This window comes from Stylophora pistillata, chromosome 4 (genome assembly GCF_964205215.1).
Source record: "Stylophora pistillata chromosome 4, jaStyPist1.2, whole genome shotgun sequence".
Classification (NCBI taxonomy): Eukaryota; Metazoa; Cnidaria; class Anthozoa; order Scleractinia; family Pocilloporidae; genus Stylophora; species Stylophora pistillata.
The window spans coordinates 40,777,648-40,802,760 of NC_142522.1; the positions used below are offsets into that span (position 1 = coordinate 40,777,648).

General features: G+C 38.2%; 2 protein-coding genes and 1 pseudogene across 5 annotated transcripts; 2 read left to right on the forward strand and 1 right to left on the reverse strand.

The window, feature by feature from the left end:
• The first annotated feature begins 10 nt into the window (after positions 1-10).
• LOC111340548 (xaa-Pro aminopeptidase 3) lies at positions 11-15,569 on the forward strand. 3 transcript variants are annotated; one of them, XM_022947406.2, is made up of 17 exons: positions 42-159; positions 221-358; positions 2,692-2,802; positions 5,979-6,033; positions 6,822-6,914; positions 7,271-7,344; positions 7,447-7,516; positions 8,301-8,364; positions 8,485-8,525; positions 9,460-9,572; positions 10,251-10,360; positions 10,800-10,963; positions 11,547-11,697; positions 11,801-11,873; positions 12,410-12,456; positions 13,098-13,258; positions 14,089-15,569. In XM_022947406.2, exons 1-17 carry the CDS (start codon positions 45-47, stop codon positions 14,225-14,227), a joined length of 1,719 nt encoding a protein of 572 aa, XP_022803141.2. In that variant the 5' UTR covers positions 42-44; the 3' UTR covers positions 14,228-15,569. The 3 variants fall into 3 exon arrangements, with proteins under 3 accessions (XP_022803143.2, XP_022803141.2, XP_022803142.1); XM_022947408.2 differs by lacking the exon at positions 221-358 and having other exon boundaries at positions 11-159; XM_022947407.2 differs by lacking the exons at positions 42-159; positions 221-358; positions 2,692-2,802 and adding an exon at positions 4,727-5,249.
• Positions 15,570-17,315: 1,746 nt separating this feature from the next.
• On the forward strand, positions 17,316-21,458 carry LOC111340539 (ankyrin repeat domain-containing protein 45). Of its 2 annotated transcripts, XM_088757313.1 has the most exons (6): positions 17,316-17,623; positions 17,942-18,109; positions 18,486-18,509; positions 18,633-18,727; positions 19,225-19,366; positions 20,532-21,458. In XM_088757313.1, exons 1-6 carry the CDS (start codon positions 17,398-17,400, stop codon positions 20,579-20,581), a joined length of 705 nt encoding a protein of 234 aa, XP_088613439.1. In that variant the 5' UTR covers positions 17,316-17,397; the 3' UTR covers positions 20,582-21,458. The 2 variants fall into 2 exon arrangements, with proteins under 2 accessions (XP_088613439.1, XP_022803133.2); XM_022947398.2 differs by lacking the exon at positions 18,486-18,509 and having other exon boundaries at positions 17,319-17,623.
• A 2,239-nt stretch (positions 21,459-23,697) lies between these two features.
• LOC111340537 (endophilin-A2 pseudogene) lies at positions 23,698-24,753 on the reverse strand (annotated as a pseudogene).
• Between the last annotated feature and the right edge of the window lie 360 nt (positions 24,754-25,113).

Consider the following 25,113-nt stretch of genomic DNA (forward strand, 5'->3'; position numbering starts at 1 on the left):
TTTCGTGATTTAGTCGGGAAACTTCGGCCTGTTGCCGAGTATTCATGAGTCTTAGAAGAGGAGCCCTGGAGATAATCAACATGGCGGTTAATGTGAAACGCATTGCAACGCAAATACCCGAATTAACTCTTTTTGCGAAAACAAGTCCACGCTTATTTGGTGAGTATGAAAGCAGGATAACTTAAAGACTTGTAATTAATTCATTCTAATGTTATAATAGTCTGTAGATTTCTCCATGGAGGAAAGTTTACTAGGTGGAAATTTCGTCATCGTACCGCTACAAGGTGGTCTGCCCCTCGAACTTGCGAAGAAAGCACCTTGAGCGATATCGGTGGATTAGAGGCTTGCATTAAGGAAGGTAAAACATTCGCTTCCCTTCCTTTACAAGTTGCCCTACCATGAAAGTTGCATCTAAAAGTAGGACGAGGACGTAGGACGTGAGACTCGGGGACGTGGGACTCGGGGACGTGGGACTCGGGGACGTGGGACTTGGGGACGTGGGACTCGGGGACGTGGGACTCGGGAACGTGAGAATCGGGGACGTGGGACTCAGAGACGTGGGACTCGGGGACGTGAGGGACTCGTAGACTCAAGGACTCGGGGATGCCGGGACTTGGGATATGGGATACGAGGAAGTCGGGACTCGGTGATGTGCAGGGACTCAGGGATGTGATAACCAAACAACTGATTTTTGTGCTGAATCTGTAAAGTATAATTTTCGGTGGCCTTGAGAAAGGTATCATACTACTGAAACAGTTAGACTGTTTTTCCAGAGGTAATTTGGATATATCAACAAAGTTGAAATGGTAAATTGGCAACCATAACGATTACAAAAGCTGACGTTTCGAGCGTTAGCCCTTCGTCGGAGCGAAGGGCTAACGCTCGAAACATCAGCTTTTGTAATCATTACGGTGGCCAATTTACCATTTCAACTTTGTTGATATATCCAAATTATTTCGTTACTCCCACCGACGCAGCCCCAAACAGTTTCTTTTGAAACTATCAGCCTTTATTCATTTGTTTTTCCAGAGACTTGTGTAATGTTAGTAACAAAAGTGATCATTTTTGGTCACATGACTAAAAAGAGATGTCATCACAAAAGGCACATGATAACATTCCTTCACATTTCTTTGCCCACCCTTTTGTTGTCTGCTGTAGTTTATCCGCTTTTGTTTAATAATACAACATCATCCAGCTAAAAGTATTCTATAATATTTCTTTTCCAGAAAATTGATGTCTACCTTTGATGATCTGATGCAAATTGTAAGGAATAAATGAGAGTGTTTACAATATATTCTTGAGGAAGAATTGCGGATTCAGTACAAGGACGATGAGGATACTTTCATCATGAAGTAATCGCAACTTGTGTCCATTGTAGTTAGTTTACATCAATCTCCGAGAAAAGAAAGTAAAATAAATTGTAAACACTCTAATTAATTCTTCATCTGGATTAAATTGTAAACACTGGATTTCTACTGAATCCACAATTCTTCATCAGGGATAAATTGTGAACACTGTAATTTATTCTTTATGATTTGCATCAGAGCGTCAAAGGTAGACACCTTAGTTTCATCTTTTGTTGCTAACGGCAACAGTTACTGTTATGCATGTCTCCAGAAAAATAGTCTACCTGTTTTGGTAGTAGAATACCTTTCTTGAGACTACCGAAAATTACACTTTACAAATCAGCGCAAAAATCAGGTGTTGTTTGTTTATCGTCCCCGAGTCCCTGTGGGTCGCTGAGTCCCAACTTCCTTGCATCCCACGTCCCCGAGTCCCTCATCCCCTAGTCCCGTGTCCACAAGTCCCACATCCCTGAATCCCATGTCCTACTTTCCCATCTCACTTTTTAGTCACAGCCCCTTGATATATAATTATTATACAGCTGGACCCCCATGCGAATGACAGGGGTGCTTGTTGTGGGGTGATAAAACACCGGCAAATCTTGGTCATACTTAGGATCCCTAAGACTCATGTTGGAACACTACTATTTCCATTTTTTTAAATTATCTTTCATGGTTTTGTATTCAAAGGAATGAAAAACTACAATTTTGTTGGTTTAAATTGTTTAGAGTTGGTCTCAATTGTTTGCTGTCTTTCTGTGGTATCCCAGGGATACTGATCCTGCATATTTCCCTTCCTAAATTAGTTGTTATGTAAAGTTGCTTTCCTTGGTAAGGCTCAGTACCTTCCCTTATGATTTAATGAATTAACAACTGTGGGTTTTGATATTTTTTCCCATTTTTTTAGGATGGGGGTGAGGGGGGAGAGGGTCCAAAAATAGATATAATCAGCAAGTACATGTTTATTAGTAGTTCAATTAACCCTTTACACCCTAATATCAGCATGTATATTCTCCATAATGTTCTCTATACACTTCCTAAGGGAATGACAAGGAGAATTTGTCTAACAATCAAGAGTTTGTTGGTGATCATTTCCTTTACTCTGATGACCTTAATGTTTGAGTTAGGGGCGTTTTTGTAAGGAGGAATTATATGGTAGTCACTATTTTGGTCAAGGGTTTAGTTGATGAGTCAAAACAATAACATTGAGCAGACATGGTTATTTTAAAAGTAATGCTTCTTTGTTCCAACTTTATCAACAGGGAATTGCCCAGTATTTTAATATATTTCATTCCATTAAGTGTATGTATACAAGCACTCATATATGTCCAATCTCTTTATTTCTCAGAAAAACTAAAATCCCTCATTGAAAAAGGACTCAGATTTGTTGGTGACAAAGCAAAGACAATTGGACAACCAACACCCGAGTCACATCCTCACCTCATGGAGGAAAGCGAAAGTGAGTAGCAGGGATGTTGATAAGGTTAATATTTACTTCAACTGTGAACCAACACCAGCATCTGAGGAATTATTATTAGACACAGACATGTGTAATGTAAACACTTTTGGCTGGGTAGCCTTTCAGTGTATAGATAGAGCGCTGGACTGTTGTGCGGGAGGTCGAGGGTTCGAGCCCCAGTCGGACCAACACTCAAGGTCTTAAAATAATTGAGAAGAATATGCTACCTTTCTATAACATCAAGAAATGGTTAGATATTCTAGTCTTCTCGGATAGGGACGAATAAATGGAGGTCCAGTCTCCTACAGGGTTAGGGGTAGGAGACGTTAATTTCCCCCGCACGAGATTACTGTGTGATGGATGTCCTCCCCTGGGGTGGGATGGGCGGGTTAGGATTGATTGTAAAGCGCTGTTGATCTGTCATTGTAAATAGCGCTCTATAAGTGATAAATTGTAATTGTAATTGTTGTAATCTTTCAGTTTCTTTCACTGCATCTCAGTGAGTTTTGGTTCCTATGGTTCCCAGTATTTAATTATTTGAAAACACTTCGATTATTGCATTTATCAGTTGATTTAGTTCAGGGCTCGACACTACAACTTATTAGCCAAGTGGCTAGTGACATCTTAGATTTGTTTAGATGTTACGACAATTTCAGTCTGTTTACCAGCCAAACTGGCAAGTGAAAATTGAAAACCACTAGCCTAAACTGAATTTCTACTAGTCTGTGGCTAGTGCGCTACTGTTACTGTTGTGCCCTGTGGTTATTACAGTTATCTATCAGATGATGATAATGATTACAGAAAATAAAAAAAAAACCACAAGTCAATCAGTCTGAAAAATTTTTAAATTTTAGAAAAAAATTATAACCACAAGATAATTAAACCAACAACAATAATTTTGTCAAATTTTAAAAAATCCAGCGGAAGTTAAGGAGCACAGATTTGCTCTATTGTAGAGAATTTTATTGCACTTTCACATGTGGTAATGAGTTATAAAAAAAATTGATGTTCCAGGAATGTTAGGTTGAACTCGATCAGCAGAACTGCTTGATAAGTACAGTAAATAACTGTGGATTGGCACAGTGTGGGATGATTTTGTTACATTACATATATTTTATTAACCAAGCTCGAGGGCCGTACTGGGAGAATATTGGCCCGAGGTCTTGATAGTACGAACCAAGCGCAGCGAGGTCTGTACAAAAAAGACCGAGAGCCGATATTCTTCCAGTATGGTCCCGAGCAAGCTTGGTTAATAAGAGATTTATTGTACGACTGAAGTTCAAAGGGACACAAGTGCGGTATCATTCAGGACCATTCGGGACAGTGCCCTGTCCGATACTGAGAGAATATTGACCGGCAATGGAGCATTTTGATTGGTTGATTTTAGTTATTGGCCCTCTGACTGCCCGAGTCGTGTGATAAACAATTATAATGAATCTTATGTTGCATTTAAAGTAAACTGGTTTCATAAAAGTAAAGTCATTTAAAATCATAACTGTAGAAACTAACTTTTATTTGTCAATATCAGCATTAAGTTGTACCTTGAAGCTATTTCATATCTATATTTATCACAAAATTAAATTTCAAATATCATTTGCTGTTAGTAATTTCTTTAATTTTATCCATTGTTTTAATGGATTCGTCTTTTCAATAATTGATTGAGGGGGAAAAGGTTTCTTTTAGCTGAAATTAGTAACAATACTAACAAGGATTTTTTTTTTCTGAGAAATTTATATCATCTTAGACATGAAGCTTTTTGTAGTAGCTGGTGTTTCTTAGCAGTTTTTTTTTTCCTTCAATATTTTTGAGAGGGATAGCAGTTTGGGATCTTTTCCAAATTCCTAGTTTGCGATAGTGGCAGGTAATACCTGCCAATATATTGTTTTTGAAATTGAAGGAACAATGGAGCAAGGGATCATGGGAATTGTTATTTTGTATGTCTAACAAAGCACATGGAATAAAGAAACTGCCCTAAACACATCTAGTGAACCCTGATTTTTTTGGTCTTTTTTGGCTGGCATCTGAATTGCAAAGGAGCTGCATTTATGTTTGTTTGGATAGTGGATTATGGTTTCAGATTTTTTATTTTAGATGTGACTTGAAGAACACTTGCTCATCTCTACTTTGTTATAGCTGGTCATATGCTTTTGTCACCATGTGGAATTTTACTATCCGAAGAATTGCCTCTTTGTTGATTTTTTTCTGCGCTTCATTTCTTATTTTTTTGGCCGTGTCACAGTTCCCTGTACTTGATGAGATTCTAATTTTTAAAAGAAGCTCATCTGCCAGTGAAACTTCCCATTTGGAAGAGCCAGTCATTTTAGCATATGCTGGTTATGCAACAGAGAATGAGGACAATTTGATGATGAAATTGTCAAATCCTTCAGCTCCTGAATTATTCCCAACTCCAAGACGACCAAGGAAGGGAGTGTCCGACGACACTTTTGGTACTTGTTTGAAACCTATCAATTTAATGTAATTTTTTAAAGAGTCAGTCAACCAAAATGTGATATGAACTGAAAATCTAGGCTTACAAAACTCAAGGTGCATGTAATTTGCAACAATCAAATTGAAGGGGTCACAGGCAGGTCATGCTTTTCTATCAATCTACTACTCCAGGCTTGAAATATCTCCAGTGTTTTAGTTTTCTACTCCTTTTTTTATTTTACCACCTTTGTTTTGTATATATTGCAATCAATATAAATCTCAGTTCAATGTTAATAGTTTTTGAATATACAGGCTCAATCTATAGCAGCCTAAACTGTGAATTTTATTTGTTATAAGAATTTTCCAAGGCTGATGGTAAAATACCAATCTATCAAAAATAAGGTTTTAGGAAAAGACAGTGAGTACGTTTTTGAGTCACATGTAAAGAATAATTTGAAATTTACAGAATGTAAAAACTTTGAACCTCAGAAAACTTTAAACACGGATGTGTTTCTGTACTCTTATCGTGTAGGTTAAAAACCAGCCAATTAAGCTTGAGATGTCTAGACTGTTATCTGCATATTGATTAATGAGTTTGTGTTTTTTTGTAAGTTTTTTTGTGTGTCCTTACCTCAAACTTATGATTTGTCATGATGCAGTAAGTATCCCAAAAATATAGCTTTCTTTTTTGTTTTTTTTTCATGTTGTTTTTTAAGTTATATAGTAAATGCATGTTCATTTATTTCCAGTCACCCCTGGAATTACCAAGAAGGAATTCAGAGACAGGAGACACAAACTTCTAAGGTTATTGTCTTCCATTTATTGTTTATCAGTTATTATCTCTTATTATTATATGGCTGTGTCTCACAAGGACTGGGAACTACCCAATTCATGAATTTGATTGGCTGAAATCAATATTGAAAGCGGTCTAGATTTTCCCATCTAGACCGGCATCTAGACCGGTCTAGAAAAAAAAGGCACAAACTAAGCCGGAATTTAAAAAATTGGCATATAAGACACAGCCATATAATAAACATCTTATTAACCAAGCTAGGTCGGTCTGTATGGGAGAATCTTGACCTCAGTCGCTGGTACAGACCTCACTGCGTTCAGTCTGTACTGGCGACCTCGGTCAAGATTCTCCTATACAGATCTCCCACTCAGTTAATAAGAACTAAGTTGTAACCAATCAAACATCTCTCAAATTATAAGTTTCATACAGCTAGACCTCATTTTTCACTTCTCTAGGGAAACAAAACAGGCTTGCTTGTTTCGAGATATTTATTTTATCTTCATTTTTACACCAGTTTGTTGATGTCATTTGTTTAGAAATAAAAAGAATGTTTTTATTTCCTTTCTCCTGCTCTGCATTGTGGATTAAACAGAATTGTTAAATGTCATATCATGTCCTTTGAATAATGTTAATTTAATGAAAGCATTGTGTATGACTGTGACTAAACTGAATTTGACTTTTGCTTAGTGAACTGCAGTTGGTCTGTTTTATGCCAGTTAAAGGCCTGGGTAGTTGATCTCAAAGTATAATTTATTGGCAAAAAATTTTTAATCATTTTCTTTTTCTCTTTTATCTCAAGTTTACTCTCCAAGACACATTTTGGTGAAACTCACGATAAGCATTTGGTGATTATTCCAAGCAATCCAACAAAATACATGACTACAGATGTGCCGTAAGTTCACCTTCTAACTTTTTTTGAAAGTTTTACTACAATATTATTTTACAACACTTGATAGGTGTAAAACAAGTATAATAAAATTGTAGTCTAAATATAATCTAAGCTCAAAATTATTTTCAGTTGCTACTCTCTTGCTTAATTGATTCAGCCTGTCTTCCTCTGTTGACATTGAAGTCAATATTAAATGACAAAATGAACTTGAATCCTGTAAACAAGACCAGAAACAAAGAAAACACTTTACACTCTTGTAAAAGAGTTTACTCTGTAGCTTGTAAATTATTTCACCTTAATTTACAATGCACTTTGGTCTCAAAATTTTACCTGTTACTACTCTACTGCTTTTTTTTTAGATATCCATTCAGACAGAACACAGACTTTCTGTACTTAACTGGTTTTCAAGAACCAGATGCTGTTTTAGTATTACGTAAGTTGATGTCCAAACTTTAGATGGGAGGAAAATGCTACTTAGGGTTATGGCAGCTGTGATCAAAGTTTGATGAAGGTTAAATGGTTTTTCATTTTACAGAAACCTTAGAAGGCCAGTCATTGCCAGCACATAAGAGTACCTTGTTCATTCAACCACCTGACCCCAAAAGGTAAATTACTTATTACAATACTTTTTATTGAAGAGCTCTATTTTATTGCTCAGGTTGAATTGAATATAACAGGTTCATACAAACTGTCAACTTTGCCAGTTTCAAGCATGTTAAAGACCAAAAAGAACACTTATTTTTATACATGTCACTTATCAACAGCAATCAGGTTGAAAATTTAATTAAGAGCACCATGTCAAGAGAACTTGAGAAAAGTTTGTAGGTTACAAGCTGGAGGCAACTGATTTACAAACTTTTTTATTGTTCTCCCAATATCCTAAGTGAGTGTTTCCAGAAGTTATTTCAATTGGTAAACAAAGTGTTTTCACATCTCAGCCCTGAAGGCCTGATGTGGTCTCTTGTATTTATGATATTTAGACAGGCCAGCCAGTTCAGCTTGAAGCTGGTTTAATTGGGGGCCTGTACATCCCACCATCCCACCCCAGGGGAGGACATCCATCACACAGTAATCTCGTGTGTAGGAAATTAACGTCTCCTACCCCCAACCCTGCAGGAGACAGGACCTCCATTTATTTGTCCCTATCCGAGAAGACTAGAATATCTAACCACTTCTTGATGTTATAGAAAGGCAGCATATTCTTCTCAATTATTTTAAGACCTTGAGTGTTGGTCCGGCCGGGGCTCAAACCCTCAACCTCCCGCACAATCCATTGGGCTAACTGGGCGACATTCTAATAACACGGGGAGGAGGGTATACACTGCTTACTGTTTTCCTCTGGTTAAGTGCTATGGTAACACCTCTATTGATGCTGTTTGTTTTCTTTAGGGAGTTGTGGGAAGGTAAACGGCCTGGAACAAAGGATGCTATTCTATTCTTTGGATTTGATGAGGCAAGTTTGAAAGCTGCTTTACATTCAATTGATTTTACAGGAATTGTGACTTTTGTTATTATAATAGTGATTCTTGCTATTGTTTAATTCTTATGGTCAATTTCCCCTCTTTTTTTCCAGTCATACTCTATCAGAAATTTAGCTCCTGTTCTTATTGACAGGTATGTGTTCAAAGCTGATTTACAGTATCCATATGTAGTGATGAAAATTAAATATGCATGCTCAGATCCCATGCAAGAAAAACATTGCATGGAGCAGACTTACAAAGTTCATAGTTGTTGTCAGTGTTGTTGATAGAGTCGCAAAAAGTAGCAGAAGACAGTCAAACCAAAGAATTGTAAATGACTCTCATGGGTTTTTTTGTGGTACAATCACTGTCGACCTTCAAAATATTAACAAGTCATTCTTTATTCTTAATAAAGAAAAATTTTTTTGCTTTATGTTAAATCCTATATTAACCAAGCTTGTTCGGTTAGGTGGCTGTATATAAGCATTGTTTTTTTTGTGTGTTTATATGGACCTTGACTTTATCTCTGTCCATGAAAACGCAAAAAAAAATCAGCCAATACTCAGCCACCTAGACATTACGTTTGGTCAATAACGCTTACTTCATGTCAAGTTCAAAGTCTGCCTAGTTTTCAAGCCCCTCATCTGTGTAGTGTTCTCAAACTTTTGCAAACTCAGAGAGAAGTGTCTTTGCAAATTTTTCAAAAATGTATATAAATTATTAAACCTCCTGTGTTATCTGCCTTAGCCTTTGGCTTTGGGTGATAACTCAGACCTCAGCATTGATAATTCATGACATCATGCTCAGCATCATCCACTAATTGCTTCTTATTACTGTCGGCTGTTTAGCTTGTGACCAGGCTCTTGTGTTTGGGTTTCCCCTTTTCTCCCCTTTGCTGGGCACAGCTGCCTATTATGCCATCAGCAGCTGCTTAGAAAAAAGTTTGAAACTTATGTTCAGTGTCATATCTGCATATGAGACATCCACTTATATATATATATAATTATATGCTATTGTAATACAATCCACAAGAAAGTGGCCTGGAGCATAACATCTTATTCAATCAAGACTTTAAAAACTTATACCAGGTATGCTGGAAGGGACTTCTGTGTGTGGTATGATTCCTTACGTCCTACCCACCCTGTGATCCATGATGAAATTTCCAAGATTCTATTCCGCACAGAGAAGTTCAGTTATAAAAGTAAGCACAAACGTTACTATTAGTCCCACTTCAGTTCCTTTGTTGTCCCCTTCTCCCTCTAAAATATCAACAAGTGTATGCAGAAGGGTAAATACTATAATTTCTTGTATACCTCATGTTTTAGTATGCTGCTAAAACTGACACATTCTTTGGTAACCCTGCACAAGAATATTGTCAGTAAATTATGCATGCAATGCAGTTTAAAAACATCCTAATTTTTCATATTTGGCACCAGCTGCAACTTCAGTCAAGATGGATAAAAAAAAAAAAACAACTTAAAATTCATTTAAAGAATTTAAATTTTTCTTGCTTCATTTACTTTCCTTTCCATACTTCTCAACCACTCTTGTCCTTGGAAAGATATTAGTACATAAAAACAGAGGGGCATGATAAAAATGTTCCATTTTAACATGAGGACAAGCCAAGTGCATATCACAGGCAGTTAAGGGTATTTTATTGCACAAAGTCCAAACAGAAGTCACAGGCAATTTTAAAGTTAAGACATTGCAAGCATGCTGTTGTGTGTATATGTGTTTATGCAAACATCCCTAATAGAGAGCAAAATGTTTTACTTAATATTTTGTCATTTATCTATTTATATATTTATTTATTATTTTTACTCCCTGAGGCATTGAAATCAGAGAAACTAACCCCCCAAAATAATAATTATTGTTTTAGACTTGTTAGCTCTGGGTCACAATGTTCACATGCTGAGACTGATTAAATCTGAAGCAGAAATTAAACTTCTAAGGCAATCAGCCTCACTGACAGCTCAGGCCATTACAAAGGTAACACAATTACCGTCTGTCAGCTCAAGGGTTTCACTTAAAATTTGACCAAAGTATCGAGGTCTATGGACCAGTTAAGCAAGTGGTTTAACAATCAATGTGGAATCAGTCATTTCACACCATGAGAAACGTCACGGTTGACAACATGGCATTCACACGCGGAAAACCTGCCCCTGGACCCCAGACCCCTCTGCGGCCCATACACTCCCAGCATGGGGGGAAGGTACAGTGTAACAAAGTTACCTGCTATTTCTTACTTTTTACCTCCCATGAAAAAAACTTGGCAAGAACCCTGCAAGCATTCCTCTTTTAGTTTCATTTGGTTGATATAAGTACGACCTTCTCCTCTTCCATTTCATAATCCCAAGAAAGTTGAGTTGGTAATTTGGTGCGTCAACTCTTGTTACTGCTGTGGTTTTCATGAATCAATTTTTCCAAGGTAATGAAAAGTACCCGTCCAGGACTGGAGGAATCTCATCTTCATACCATCCTTCAATATGAATGTCGTATGAGTGGGGCTGAGCGGCTGGCATACCCCCCTGTGGTGGCCAGTGGTCCAATGGCCAACACCCTTCACTACATTAATAACACACAGGTTTTAAGGTGAGATATGACGTCAAATGCTACAGTTAAGACATCATGCAAATAAATTAAGGGAGTAACTTTCTAAAGAAACTGTGGTACTACGTCGGTGGGGATAACAAGGTAATTTGGTTTTATCAGCTGAGTCGAGAATGTAAATTGGCCACCGTGAAGGGTTTAAAAGCTGACGTTTCGAGCGCTAGCCCTTCGTCAGAGCGAATCATCGAAGGGCTAACGCTCGAAACTTCAGGTTTTAAACCCTTTACGGTGTCCAATTTACATTATCAATGCAGTTGATAAAACCAAATCATTATGCAAATAGTTTCGAGCCCAGGAAAAAATCTATATGAATCTGCACAGATGCAAGAAATACTACCAGGGTAAGACTCGGGAATATTGCAACTGGCATCAACGGCGCTAAAAAGTACATCCGCAGAGCTTAATGGTACAAGTGGGGAAAACTTGTGTTTAGTCAAGCGCGGGAAACTTGTGAACAGCGCCAAGGCGGAATGGTATTTAGCCAGGGTCAAAAGTGATCGCAGCCAGTCGTGTTAAGGCATGTGTGGTCACAACAGAATCTGATGTACCTTTGATTTTACCGTAGAGACGGAGAGCTGGTCCTTATGGATGCGGGAAGTGAATACCATGGTTACGCCAGCGATATCACCAGGACTTGGCCGGTCAGCGGTAAATTTAGTAAGCCGCAGAAAGAACTCTATGAAATGGTACTTAGAGTGCACAAGAAATGCTTACAAGTGAGTGGAAGTTTTTTCTGTCCTTATACAGCTGATATAATGCAAACTTAACGTGAGTAACTTTGTAAAATTAAGGTACTTGTTTTGACATTCTTGTTCTCAGCTTTGTCAAAAGACGGTTTCTCTTGACTATCTTCATCATGCCATGTTGCTACTCCTCGGAGAAGAACTCATTGGTAAGTTAGCGTCGTTTTTATGTGTATTTTTTTAAGTTTCCAAAGTGAATACAAAGGAAGCCATTGCAAATGCCAAGAGCAATTTAAAAGTAAAGAGGAGGAAATGAAACCGGTGTCAAAAGTAGCAAAATTTGCGTGACTGAATCTGTCATATTGTTTAGGACTTAACTTGTGATTTAAAACTGCTTCAAGAAAATTATCTCTGTGAGCGCTACCTACCTGCCCGATGATAGTATTCACTACTTTCACGCCGTCAACAGACGTGTTCGCAAGAAACTTTCCTAACTGTAACTGAAAACTTTTACCAACTGGGTAGGTAAAGTTGGAAATGTTTCCTTGAGCCAGGATATCTGAGTATAGCAAACTATTTGGATTTTCGTTGAACTCTGTCGAGGGGAAAACTCTTTTGCGAGTGTACAAGGTTAACAATATTTATTGAAAAAGACTTGTTCTGAACTCAGCAATCTGTAATTCTTACATACTGGTAAGTGAAGCCAATTTACTTCAGTACTGAATTATGTTCCCTATGTCGACAGGTCTCAATTTTATTTCGAAGAACCTGACCGAAAGTCAGCTTAAAAAGGTATTGACGCAAGCTTACAGTTCATAGTGAACCTCTCCTAACGCCAACTCACTCCTGACAGTTACAAGAAGAACTTTGGTTTTAGTAACTGTTAATCTTTGACTCCTAAGAATCACGCATTAAGGTCACGAGAATACAGGAAACCAGTGATCTCCAACTTAAAGAGGCTCTTGATTGTTAAACAAATACTCCTTGTCAGCACCTTAGGAAATGTATAGAGAACAGTATGGAGAATATGCATTCGGTTGTTAGAGTGTAAAGGGTTAAGTCACGATAAGGTTTAGTTCGCCAACGAGTTCTGTGCAGCTCAGTGGTGGAGTGTCGGACTTCAAAATTCGATTTCTCGTTTGTCCTTCGTTCGGGAATAAACGAATAGCAATTCGTATGACTCATCTGTCCACAGCATTGGACAGAGAAAATGAGAGAGTCCTTCGGAAGGATTCAAACCACTGACCTTCTGATTTCGTAGTGCGATACTCTTTCATTGAGCAACAGAGAACTTCTCGTAGGGCTAGAGATGTCCTTGGGATTCCACTTGACGAGACCTACCTAAAGATGACTACCAAGGCGACTAAAACTTCGTCCATTTGTATCAGTATAGTAAACATCACCAACCATTTCCTGTATTCTGTTGGTTCCAGGCTGCCGCTGAATTTTGCCCTCATCACGTGGGCCACTATCTGGGTATGGACACCCACGACACGCACATGGTTAGCAGAGGCCTGGGACTACATCCCGGTATGGTGATAACAATTGAGCCTGGGATTTACATCTCTGCGGATAACACCAAAGTACCAGAAAGGTTTGGAATGTTTTCACCAATTGCTATCGTAGTTACTTTTCAATAATTTTGATTGGTCGAGATCGAACACAAAAAGGATCGCTGATTTTTCTTTCAGCTAGCCTCTCAAGGGAGGATTACCGATAATAATAATAATAATAATAATAATGATAATAATTTATTTACTTATATAGCGCCCTTTAACATTATAGGATGATCAAAGGCGCTTTACAATCCAGGAGAATTAACATTGACAGTAAATAATTGCAGTAAAGATACTTTTTACAATAAATAATTACAATAAATGAATGAATGAATGAATGAATAAAAAGTAAATAAATAGAAAATACCGATAAGGTTGTAGTGCAAATCTAAAACGCTAGCTTAAAAAGATATTTGCACTACAATCTTATCGGTATTTTGTATTTATTTATTTACTTTTTATTCATTCATTCATTCAGGCAAGGCAAGCTGTTCCACAGCGCAGGCGCAGAGGCATGAAATGAGCGGGCACCTAAAGTTGTGCGCTTAACCCCCTTTGGACGTTCTAAAAATATAGTGTTATTATTGCGTAACGAATATCTCAGTAGACGATGATCTAATACAGATTAGGTTACTTAAATAACAAGGAGCCATGCCATGAATCGCCTTTAAAATGGTCATCAAGATCTTGAATTGAATACGATAATTTACTAGCAGCCAGTGAAGGTTGAATAGTACCGATACACTTAACATGGATCTAGGAGTAGCTCTTGTTTTGTTTAAGTAAAAGCTGATTTTGGACCAAATTCCTCGCAATATTTTGTCTTGATCTGAATTCCTGATGCTAGGTTTTTTTTTTTCATTCTCAGGTACCGAGGGATAGGAATAAGAATTGAGGACGATGTACTGATTACTGAGAGGGGACCTGAAGTTCTTACGGCGGAATGCCCAAAGGAGATTGAAGACATCGAAAGACTCATGAACAACACAGAAATTGCGAGACTATAAACACATTGAAAATTAGCTTCGTTTAACTAAGACAAATTACGCTATACGCAAGTTTTTGTTACTGGTGAAACCTCTTTTTGAAGATCGCACCAAAGTGTTTGCGATTTAAGAGTTGTTGTTTGCTTCGTTTGCTGGTTGGATTCTTCGCGAATGTCAGACATTTTTTATCTTCATAGTTTTATGCCACTTGGCATGTTTACCATCCTTTGTGCACATATTTCTGCTAGTTGGCCGCGAGGATTGAAGTGACAAAATCGCGACGATATGTGCGAAGATATTTGAAAAGTTGGAAGGTCTGCAATTTTTGCTCTCTTTGTACTGAGGGTGGTGATGAGGGAAAATTAAGAAATGTATTTCACCATATCACTGAGACTAGGTTTACACTAGAGGAAATTGTTCCGGATTCGTGATGAATCCGAAACGTTTTAGTACCGGATTGATTTTGCCGTTTACACGAAAGTGGACGAATCCAAAATAAAACTCCCCGGTTTGGTCGTGTCTCCGGAGATTTTGAATCCGGAATTTAAAGTGGGAACTTTGTATCCGATAACTTTTGAATCCGGAAAGTTTTGTCGTGTAACCGCTTTTTTTCTCGAATCCGGATATTCCGCCTGCAATCTTTTGAGTTTGCGGTGAAACCAAAATGGAGGATCTGGTGCTAACATTGCTGGCGGTCTCCGTTTGCCTAATGTTGTTGCGGGTTAAGGCGATAAATTTTATCATGTGTACCGCGGTATTTCTGAGGAAACGCAAATTATTATTGCAAGGAAGTTTAACGTCAGCCACACTTAATCGCCGACGACGTAGATGGCTTGGCATCTGTCCAACTCAAATTTGCCTCGGTGGCATCTGGATCTACTCTAGCCTTTTTTGGGGAAGGCATTTTCACTTTGTCGATCGAACGACGAAACAACACTGGGCTTGGTAACCATTCCATTTCGAATGTTCCCGGAGTTGTCGTTGTGTGTAAACGGTCAGGAATCCGAATATCCTTTCAGTGTAAACGCCTACGAATCCGAATACTTCAAAATTGATGAATCCGGAAAACTCTCCTCTAGTATAAACCTAGTCTGAAGGAGCTTACTTGATGGATCACAGATAGCGTCGATAGTTTCCCACAGGGTCACTTTTTTCCTTGGAACAGAAATGATCCTGGAAGTAAAGTTGCTCAATGGGTTGCTCTCATTGTTGTTGTAAAGAAATTTTGATGTCTTCTGTGATTTATTACTGAATACACACAGCAATATTGAACCGAATCGTTTTCTTTGAGGAACCGTCTATTGATCAATTTAATCGTAATCCAAACTTTTCTGAGTTTATAAATAAAGGTGACTTCAGATTGGCTTTTGCACTCCCATTTGATCGTGGTGCATGGACGCTGTTTTTGATAGTCTCTTTTTCACCCTTTTTTTTTGGTTGTCAGTTTTTTCACGAGACTTGATTTTTAGATTTGGCAGGGAGATCGTGTTACAGGGAACTGGGTTTCACTGAATGGAGACCAACATCACCACAATGACGACAATATCCATTGGAACGCTTGATCGCTCGCTATACTATGGTGGCCGAGAACTGCCATTAAAAATATTCAAATTTATAGGAATTGTTTTTGTTATTTTTTTTTAATTTCGATTTATTTCTCACTTTTCTTTTTAAAATAAAAGCAAGTGAAAATAAAATGTAAAATAGAAATAAAATGAAACCAAAGATAAATGAAATCAAATCAAAATTAAATACTACCCGGCCGAGCGCTGCCACTAGTTTTTTTTTTTTTTTTCTTTTTTTTTTTTTCGCGGTCGGAAAAAAATAAAATTTGTTCGTGGCCGAACGCAGCTACATGGTCGAGGGCTGCCAGACAAACCCAGAATTCTTTGCAAGATGCCTTTCAAGATGCCGCGTGGAAAACTTAAAAGAGAAAGTGACTGCGAAAAGAGGGAAGAAGCGTGATGCAGGAGATACAACGCATAAATTAATTAAAGGAAAGGAGCTGTACAATAATAACTGTCGAATTCAACGAAGAATAAGAGCCGTTTGCTCACGGTGGGTTTCGTAATGCATACAAAGCAACCACAAAGTACCCACAGTTCAAGGGGACTACCTGGGTAATTAAAAGATACCTTCCTGATGCTGTGAAGGGAATAAAGGACATTGGGCAAACTGTCCAACAACACACCCAAAAGGCGGTTCAGATGCATCTTCTTGCAAGGAATTTTGCTCGCCAGTTGGAACAAAAAATCATTAGAAAACATGCATTTGGAGAGGTCCTAAGGTATAGAAAGATCTACTACGGTGAAGATGATAAAGGAGAATTTGTGACTGTGGAGGAGTTTATTGATGGACAGTTTACCAAGTACTTAAACAATACTGGTGATTGTTGTGTCGAGGAAACAGATGTTATGGGTTAGAAGGCTCAATGTCTAACCCATTTTTCTTATGAAAAGTCAGACAAAAAACTCGCTGCTAGACATACAAGGACATGGGTATGAATTATTCGACCCAGAAATTGCTTGCCATGAACTTTTTGATGGTAGTGCATTCTGGGTTTGTTTGGCAGCCCTCGGCCATGTGGCAGCGTTCGGCCACGAACAAATTTTTTTTTTCCGACCGCGAAAAAAAAAAAAAAAAAAAACTAGTGGCAGCGCTCGGCCGGGAAGTATTTAATTTTGATTTGATTTAATTTATCTTTGGTTTCATTTTATTTCTATTTTACATTTTACTTTCACTTGCTTTTATTTTAAAAAGAAAAGTGAGAAATAAATCGAAATTAAAAAAAAAAATAACAAAAATAATTCTTATAAATTTGAATATTTTTAATGGCAGTTCTCGGCCACCATACTACACATATTGCGAGACTGAGTGTTATAAACAAGGACTCGGAAAGATTGTGTAAACGAGGGAGTTAAATAGGCTGGGGTTTCGTTCTTCTTTAATGAAAAATTGTCGAAATAAAAGCTTGCGAACAGCCCTTCACCATTTGCGCTGCAGAAGACGCCTTATACTTTCCAACGGGCGAGGAAACGCTCTTTCCAAAGCCCCAACGACGAGGACGTCGAAACAAAGCATTAGTTATGCTTCTCATTAACAACACTGTAGTTAGTGGTCAGCGGTATGTTTCCGAGATGGTTGAACGGTAAACAGAGCTGTATGACTTGTAGTAAGAGTTTTGCACAAAAATGGGCAAAGAATTATTTGAAATCGCAGCCAAGGGAGATGTTGAAAGACTTCGAGGGCTTTTTGATGACCCGGAAAGTGTATACGTCACACATCCGGCGCAGATATTGAATAAAAGAGATGAAGCTGGCAAATCAGCATTGGACATTGCAGCTATGTTAGGACGCCAGGAACTCGTTCGAGAGCTTCTAGAGCGCGGAGCAGATATAAATAGTCAGACCAAGAAAGGTGATGTACTGAAGCCGAGATCATTTAAAGAAGTGTATCTATTTACTATAGGTGACAACCGAAAAAAAAAAAAAACTTATCAGTTAGAAAAAGTGTCAAGATGCTGTGAAATTGTCAGAACCTGTCCGAGGCTGGGGAAAGGGGAGGTCGACACTTTTGTGGAATAATTTAGTTATATTTGTAATGGGCGAAATTTGGAGTATTAAGCTGTCCAACTGTCCAACATAGTGAATATTCTCTTGTACTTTCCACTTAACTCCTTCTACTACTGTCGGCTTTCCCAAGGGAAAACCTACACTAACGAGGTGAATGTTTTAGGTTATACAGCCTTGCACAGAGCAGCATCTTGGGGACATCCTGACTGTCTGAGAGTTCTGATCGCAAATGGAGCTGATATACAGATACGAAATGCTCATGGTGAAAGGGCGAGAGAAGCTGCTGCTCGCTATCAGAAAGACTCCTGTGTGGACTATCTAGATAGAGCAGGTATTAACACACGATGATAGCATAATTTCTCATTGAGTGTTGAAAGTAAAGCGCAGTTGCATTGGTTTTGCTTTATTACTCTCTGTAACTGGTCAGGAAAACTAGCTCCACTTAGTTGCATCCATTTTCCAACACTTCAGGCCAGTTTCACATACATTGTACATACTTACTACAAGTTCTCATTACCTGTTTGTCATGTTCACCTTTTTCCTCATTGGCTGCTGTCTTTTACTTCATTCCTGGTTTTACGACACTCTTTAAAAAGGGTCTGATAAGTGATATCTCTTTTATTAGATAGTTGAACACATCATAACCTTACCGTTTTGTCCTCAACCATTATTATCGGTAATGAACATCAGTTCTGATTTTTCCTCAGGTGTCCTAGGTCACTTTACAAAAGGTAGTGGTGACTAATGGTGCAATTGAACTTGTAAGATTTCACTGTAAAAAAGGAAGAATCCTTTGAATATACCACTCATCTATGCAAGAAACTTGGAATATGGTTTATCATTCTGTTTTACAGAAGCTCAAAAGGCCCTCTTATCTGTTATAACTGCAACCAAGGATACAATATCAGATCCAGAGAAGCACATGGGTCGGTTTACTCGGGAAGACAAGGTTTGTCCATCAGTTTTACAGTCAGAAACTTTTCAACTCTGTTGAATGCCACTGAAGACAGAGCCAAGAGTAGACATACTTTGGAGAATAAAGAGAACTCATCTGAATGAGGTATCAACTTATGGAGGGTTACAATGTAAGGGTTACAGTTGCTTGGGACTACAACTTTCTTGTAACTGAGAGGTCTTTGTTAAAATTTGGTGACCAGGGTTTACCACTGCCCATGTGACCTATCAAGGCCTTTTACTACCATTTGTTTTAAAATATTTCATTGTTAACAATTCAAATTATGGCCCTCTTTTCTATCATCACTGACCCCTTATTAAAAAAGTTATTGAAGCCTCTGGATATTTACAGAGCAGTGAAGCCGTCAGGTAATTATTCATCCCTAGCCATCAACACTGAGGTGAATGGTTGTTTTGGCATGTCCTGATTTCTAATATCTAAACATATGATTGTACAATATCTAATACTTGCCCTTTGCTGTTCAAATTTAGCTGAGTGGTAACCGTTTCTGTGATGAGAAGAATGACTGGTTAGAATCACACAAAGAACATGCAACAGTTGAAGAGATCTACAAACAAAAACAAGAACTTGAGGAACTTTTAAAACCCATGTTGAGCAAACTTGAAGTTACAGGTAAAATGGCTTTTTGGTTTAGATGTTTTTCTCATTCTTGCTTTCATCTTAGTTTAAAACAGCTAAGATAAGATCTTGGTTTCAGCAAGTGAAAGAAAAATGTTGACCAAAGGTTGATTTTGATACTGATATACTGAAGAGAGACTTTGTTAAACTGATGAAACCACAGGTGCATGCGCTTGATTGTGAGAGAAAATGAATGCAAGTTTCACAAAAAAAAGATGTGGAAGAAACCAAAAGTTGGAGAAATAACCTGGAGTATTGAAGTATTTCCTTTATCGAAATGCTTGTACAGGTTGTACATGTTTGCTTGTACAGGTTGCTACGTTTTAGTTACCACTGTACTTCTTTGAGGAAGAGACTGAAAGAATTGCAGTGTAGGTGCCTTACCCCAGAGAACCAAGAGCTAAACCAAGAGTAATCCTCTGCTACTTAGCCCAGATTCTTGTCAATTTTCCATCACTCAATGCTTCAACTGGTTTCCCTATGTTTGCCTGACTCATTAAAGAGAAAAAAGTCAAAATTGTTGCTCACAAGTAATATAAACTACCTCAGGTTAGAATGTTGCCAAGCCAACTCAGTCACAACATTCTTAGCTTTTGCTCAGTTCCTCTGCCTAACTGGGTTTCTGGCCAGGGAGGTTTGTAGGACAAAACTTCTGATTATTTTCACCTGGGCACTGGTAAAACATGCACATTAAGATTTATTCTTTATTCATTAAATGTAAAGGTTAATTTCTTTTTAAACTGTTTACTACTCGTCCCACTAAGCACAAACTAAGCAATTGTGTGAAAAATCAAATTTTTGCAAGTCTGTAGATTGCATTTACATAATTATATCACTTTTTATTCCTTTCCTTTTTCACTCTCACAGGAAATGTCACCTTAACTCTTTCTACACTGTAATTCTTTAGAATGCCTGTAACAACACATCACACATTGGAACTGATCTTCTTAATTTTTATTTTCTTCTAAAAATCATTTGTTGAAGACTAACAATCTTTGCTGTTTCCTACCTCTTTATGTCCTAAGACTGTTTCTTCTGACATGCAAACGTATGGAGTTTTCTATTTCCTATGCATTTCTCTCTCGCTTGGCTATTCAACCCTCTTACCTGGGCCCCCTTTAAGTGTGTAAAAATAATATGGATCTCTTTAATTCAACAGATGAAGATTTCTTTGCCAAAGATGTCAAGAATGTAAAAAAAATAGGTTAACACTTCCAGCCAAGTGTTCCCTGGGGCGGATCCAGGATTTAGTCAAGGGGGGTTCGGAGAATCGTTCCCCTCCATGGCGGTCCGAGATTTTGAAAATTAGGTCTTCGGCAACATGATTTTCAGCGTTCTGAGGGAAAATTTAGGGGGGGTTCGACCCAACCACCCGAACCATCCCTAGATCCGCCCCAGGTTCCCTATACTAATTGTCCGAGTGCACACAATTCTCCTTAGTTTTGAATTAAGTTAGGTAAAGTGTAATTCCACTATCTTAAGTTATTGCCTTTTCACAAAATAAGCCAAGTGGAGAGGCCTATAAATACATGGTCCTAACATGTATTACACCGTATATAAGCAGATTATTGTACAAACGGTGTTTTTCCTGAAGCTCCTAATGTACTGGTACCGGTATTTTTGATCAGCTTACTCTCTATCAAAGATGCTAGCCATGTTATCACGGTATTGGTCATGTTTTTTGCCGTGACGGAAAGCATAATTTCTTTATTGCCTTTTTTCAGGTGAGCGAAGGCTAGCGCGAGGCGGGTGCGAGGGGAAAGAGCTCTTTCCCTTGTGCATGCTTCGCGCGCTCCCATCGAGCTTGCCTCTACTCATCTGAAATACGCAAATAGAAATGATGCTTGTTCTACCATTTATCAAGTTGGCCAGATTAGAGGTTAACAATAAGACAATTACGATAATAACATACAATAAGACTACAACCTGTCCTGTAACTCCAAATTTAGAAGAACCTTATAATGTCTTACAGATGGAAAAGGTCATATTATACAAGAAATTTGCAATTAGTTTTTTTAAAAAATGTCTGTTTTGTCTGATGCATAACAATAATGCAATAAATTTAATGTACGAGTAATAGGAAAAAGCGCGCTTCTTTCTTTTTGATATCTTATTCGTCCGAGTATATTCCATAACATGAATTCAGAGAGGATCTTATAATGGATAATTATACATGGATACGACGTAACCAAGACCGTTAGTGCGAGCAAGAGTCAGATGAGGGTCTTTCATGGGGTGATGGCTTTTACGGCTAACGTTTAAAATTTGACGGCTAACGGCTATTTCTTTTCCACTGTTGTTAAAATAACAATTTTTACAGTTAACATTTTTCTCGACTAACGGTTAGAATTCGTCAATTTTTCACGCCTAACGGCTAATTTTTTCTTCTGTTTTTTTTTTTTTTTTTTTTTTTTTTTACCGTTTTATGGCTAACTGTTAACCTCATCGGGACCCTCTTAGATGGGTGCCTGTTGACAACCCGCTTCTGATCGTTTTGATCCATTGAAACAACTAACAAAAAGTACTTTCTCTGCACAAAATGAAAGCTCTGCGCTTTTCACTGCATAAATAGGTGAAAACAATTCGGAAATGCGATTTTTTCATGTCAATTTGGGATATTGAAAATATTAACTCAAGGCTCCGAACTCCTTCCATTTGGAGACTCGTTCCCATTACTACTCTTCTCGACTATAGGTACTAGATCCAGTTTTTCTGGTCCAAGTCTAAACATTTTCCTCTTGTCAAGATCCTATCAGGCAGCTTGAAACAATTAATTCTGAGGAAATAAACTGTTAAATAGATATTCAAAATTTGAAAAAAATCTCAGAATAGACAGCTTATCCAAAGGCTAAAGGCTGATAGTTTCGAAAGAAACTGTTTGGGGCTGCGTCGGTGGGAGTAACGAAATAATTTGGATATATCAACAAAGTTGAAATGGTAAATTGGCCACCGTAATGATTACAAAAGCTGACGTTTCGAGCGTTAGCCCTTCGTCAGCTTTTGTAATCATTACGGTGGCCAATTTACCATTTCAACTTTGTTGATATATCCAAATTATCCAAAGGCTGCTTAGGGAAACCCGATGATCTGAGGTTCACATAGTAAATTTCACGGATAACAAGTTAACAGATTTTTAAAAGCTCTCCCCAACTGATTTGGCGTCTTTGTTACCAGTCATTTTCACTATACTTTGTTCGAGCCGTACGTTAACTAATCTTTACAAACCACTCGAAATCTTTGAAAAATTTAATATATAGTTGAAATTTAATGTCCATACGGGAACGGATATAAATAGTTTTTGTCAAAAAAATAGTTCCTCAAGCAGCGGCTCACGATCTGAAATGACACGACAAAACATCGCGGCGAGTTCAGTCCATTGCCTAAAATTCGTTTAACTTATCTTTTTCAATTAGGTTATGTGTGAATTGCTGAGGCGAGGCTAATTGAAGACCTAAGGGAGGCAGTGCTAAATAAGCTCAATTTTTGAGGAATGTATATGATTTATACCTGCGACAGTTGCCTTTATCAATATTTCAAAATGGAACACTCCTTTCTGCATCTGCCGAAGTAGCACTTAAACATATGATTAGCAGATGTCTCCCCTAACATAGTGGCGAAACTTGCGCCATACAACGAAAATAAAAAATACAATAATACAATTTGATTCAATTTTTTTAAAGATCCATCTGTGCCGGAGAGAACAACCGAAGCCGCAGAAAACCCTTTCCTCTCAGTTCAACTTCTTACTACAAATCTAAAACATTTTTGTGAATGAAAACAATATATATTTTATTTTCCCTAAATTCGAACAATATAATTTTACACGAGTCAAGGAAAACATTTCCTCGAAGACCACAGCGGTTGAGATACAACGTAATTTGTAAAATCGAACACAGTGTCTTTTGACTGAATGCGATTCAAATCTGACGGAAACGAACTATAAAAGCAGCTCCATTATGCTAATATTTCACTAATCTCCAACAGAGAAGTTCTTACCCAAAAAGATCTAAACAGTATGTTTTAAATAAAAAATCTCATCCCTAATATAATTTGAGAAAATCGTAATGCTTTCAATCCTACTCAAAACAGATACATTGATGTACTTCGATTCTTTGCATTAAATTGTTGTCTCCTTCGTTGTGGAAATAAATATCAAGAAAAAACAACGTTGAAAATAAAAGAATACAATGAAACAAAAGTTATTTCATATCTATCTTGAATCCACACAATAACAGAATTTCAATTATGTTGGTAACTGGCTCAGGAAACCTTTTAATTTCAATGTGTTCGAGGGCGTTAATTGGTTACAGCCTTCGAAAATATTTCTATGGTAGATCTACCAAGATCTCGACATGTTTAACAGGAACACGACCAAGCTTTCCATCCAAAACTCCCTCGTACCAATTTTCGTTGAGTTTTTCGGACAGCATGATGACTTGGCCTTCTGAAAACGACAGTTCGCCATCTTTTTCAGCCTTGTAATCACATTTTGCTCGACAGCTTGGCTTATTGCTCGCTGTTTGTTCCGCCTTCGGTTTCTCGGCAGAATCCGATTCCCCGGCCAAAGGATTCGTGCCTTTGGCGGAAGTTTCCGACTTTCCCTGGTCCACTGAGATTTCTGCGGGGTTGGGCTTTGCGGCGATGTTGCCGTTTCGACTTGTAGCTTGTACCCTCTTATTGAGTAAGAGCAATAATCGCTCGAGGGTGTCGGCTGATTTCTTGTGGTGCTCCAGCATAGCGCAGACAAGCTGGCTGAGTTGATGAATTCGCTCCACTTCGTTCCCCATAAGCACCGTCATCTGCTCTTGACAAATCGTCTTAGATTCTTCAAACTTGTATTGAGCCATTTTCACTTCTTCCACAGAGATCTTATTCCCCTTTCGTTTCTTGCAGTCAAAATCGAGCCTGCGGCCTTGAAGCTTCTTTCGATGCTGTGCGAGTTCTTTCAGCTGTTTTTCGTCTAACTCATGCAACGGCATCAGGAAATTCTCATGCACTTGTGCGTCCATGACATCTCGGGTGTCGGCGACTTCGATCAGCGCGCTGCCGACGTCGAGTAAAGCAGAAGCGTAATCAGAGGCCTGAGCATCTAAGTCATGGCCGCTTTTCAGCATGATGTCACCAAGGGCTCCTTCGGGTTGAGGATACTTGGCTCCTTGTGCAGCCATGTGCATGTAGATCTTAGCGCGTACAGCAGGATTAGGCTGAAGATACTCCTTGGTTTTGCCAAGTAACTGCGTAACCAGATTTGTCATTACGTCCGTTTTCCGCTCTAGTTCGACGAATTCATCTTCCATCTTGGTTCCTTCGGCCGAACCCATCTTCTCGCTTACGAACTGATTCGCCTTATTAATTTGTTTCTTGAAACCCGCAAACGACATGATGAACTTTCAGTCGTGAGGCACAACAAGGGTGCTTCGAAACGTTGAGCTTAAGTTGTATTCGGTTGAAGCCAAGAAAAAGGTGAACTTTGATCTGCGACCGGCAAAACAGCTTCCTCGCTTGAAACACAAACCACGGCACCAAGGCAGATGATTGCAAATCACTCTACTGCAGTCCTGTGAACGAATTCATTATTTATCTCCGCAGATTCAATCGATAACTTTGGTCAATCTTATTTTAGCGACTAATAATTCAGTTTATTTCAAACCAATGAAAAGATTCCTTAGGCGGCGTTGAAACCAGGTGCGTTTTCTATTTCCTCGCCAGCTGTCCATTATAAATTACGGCATAATAAAGTT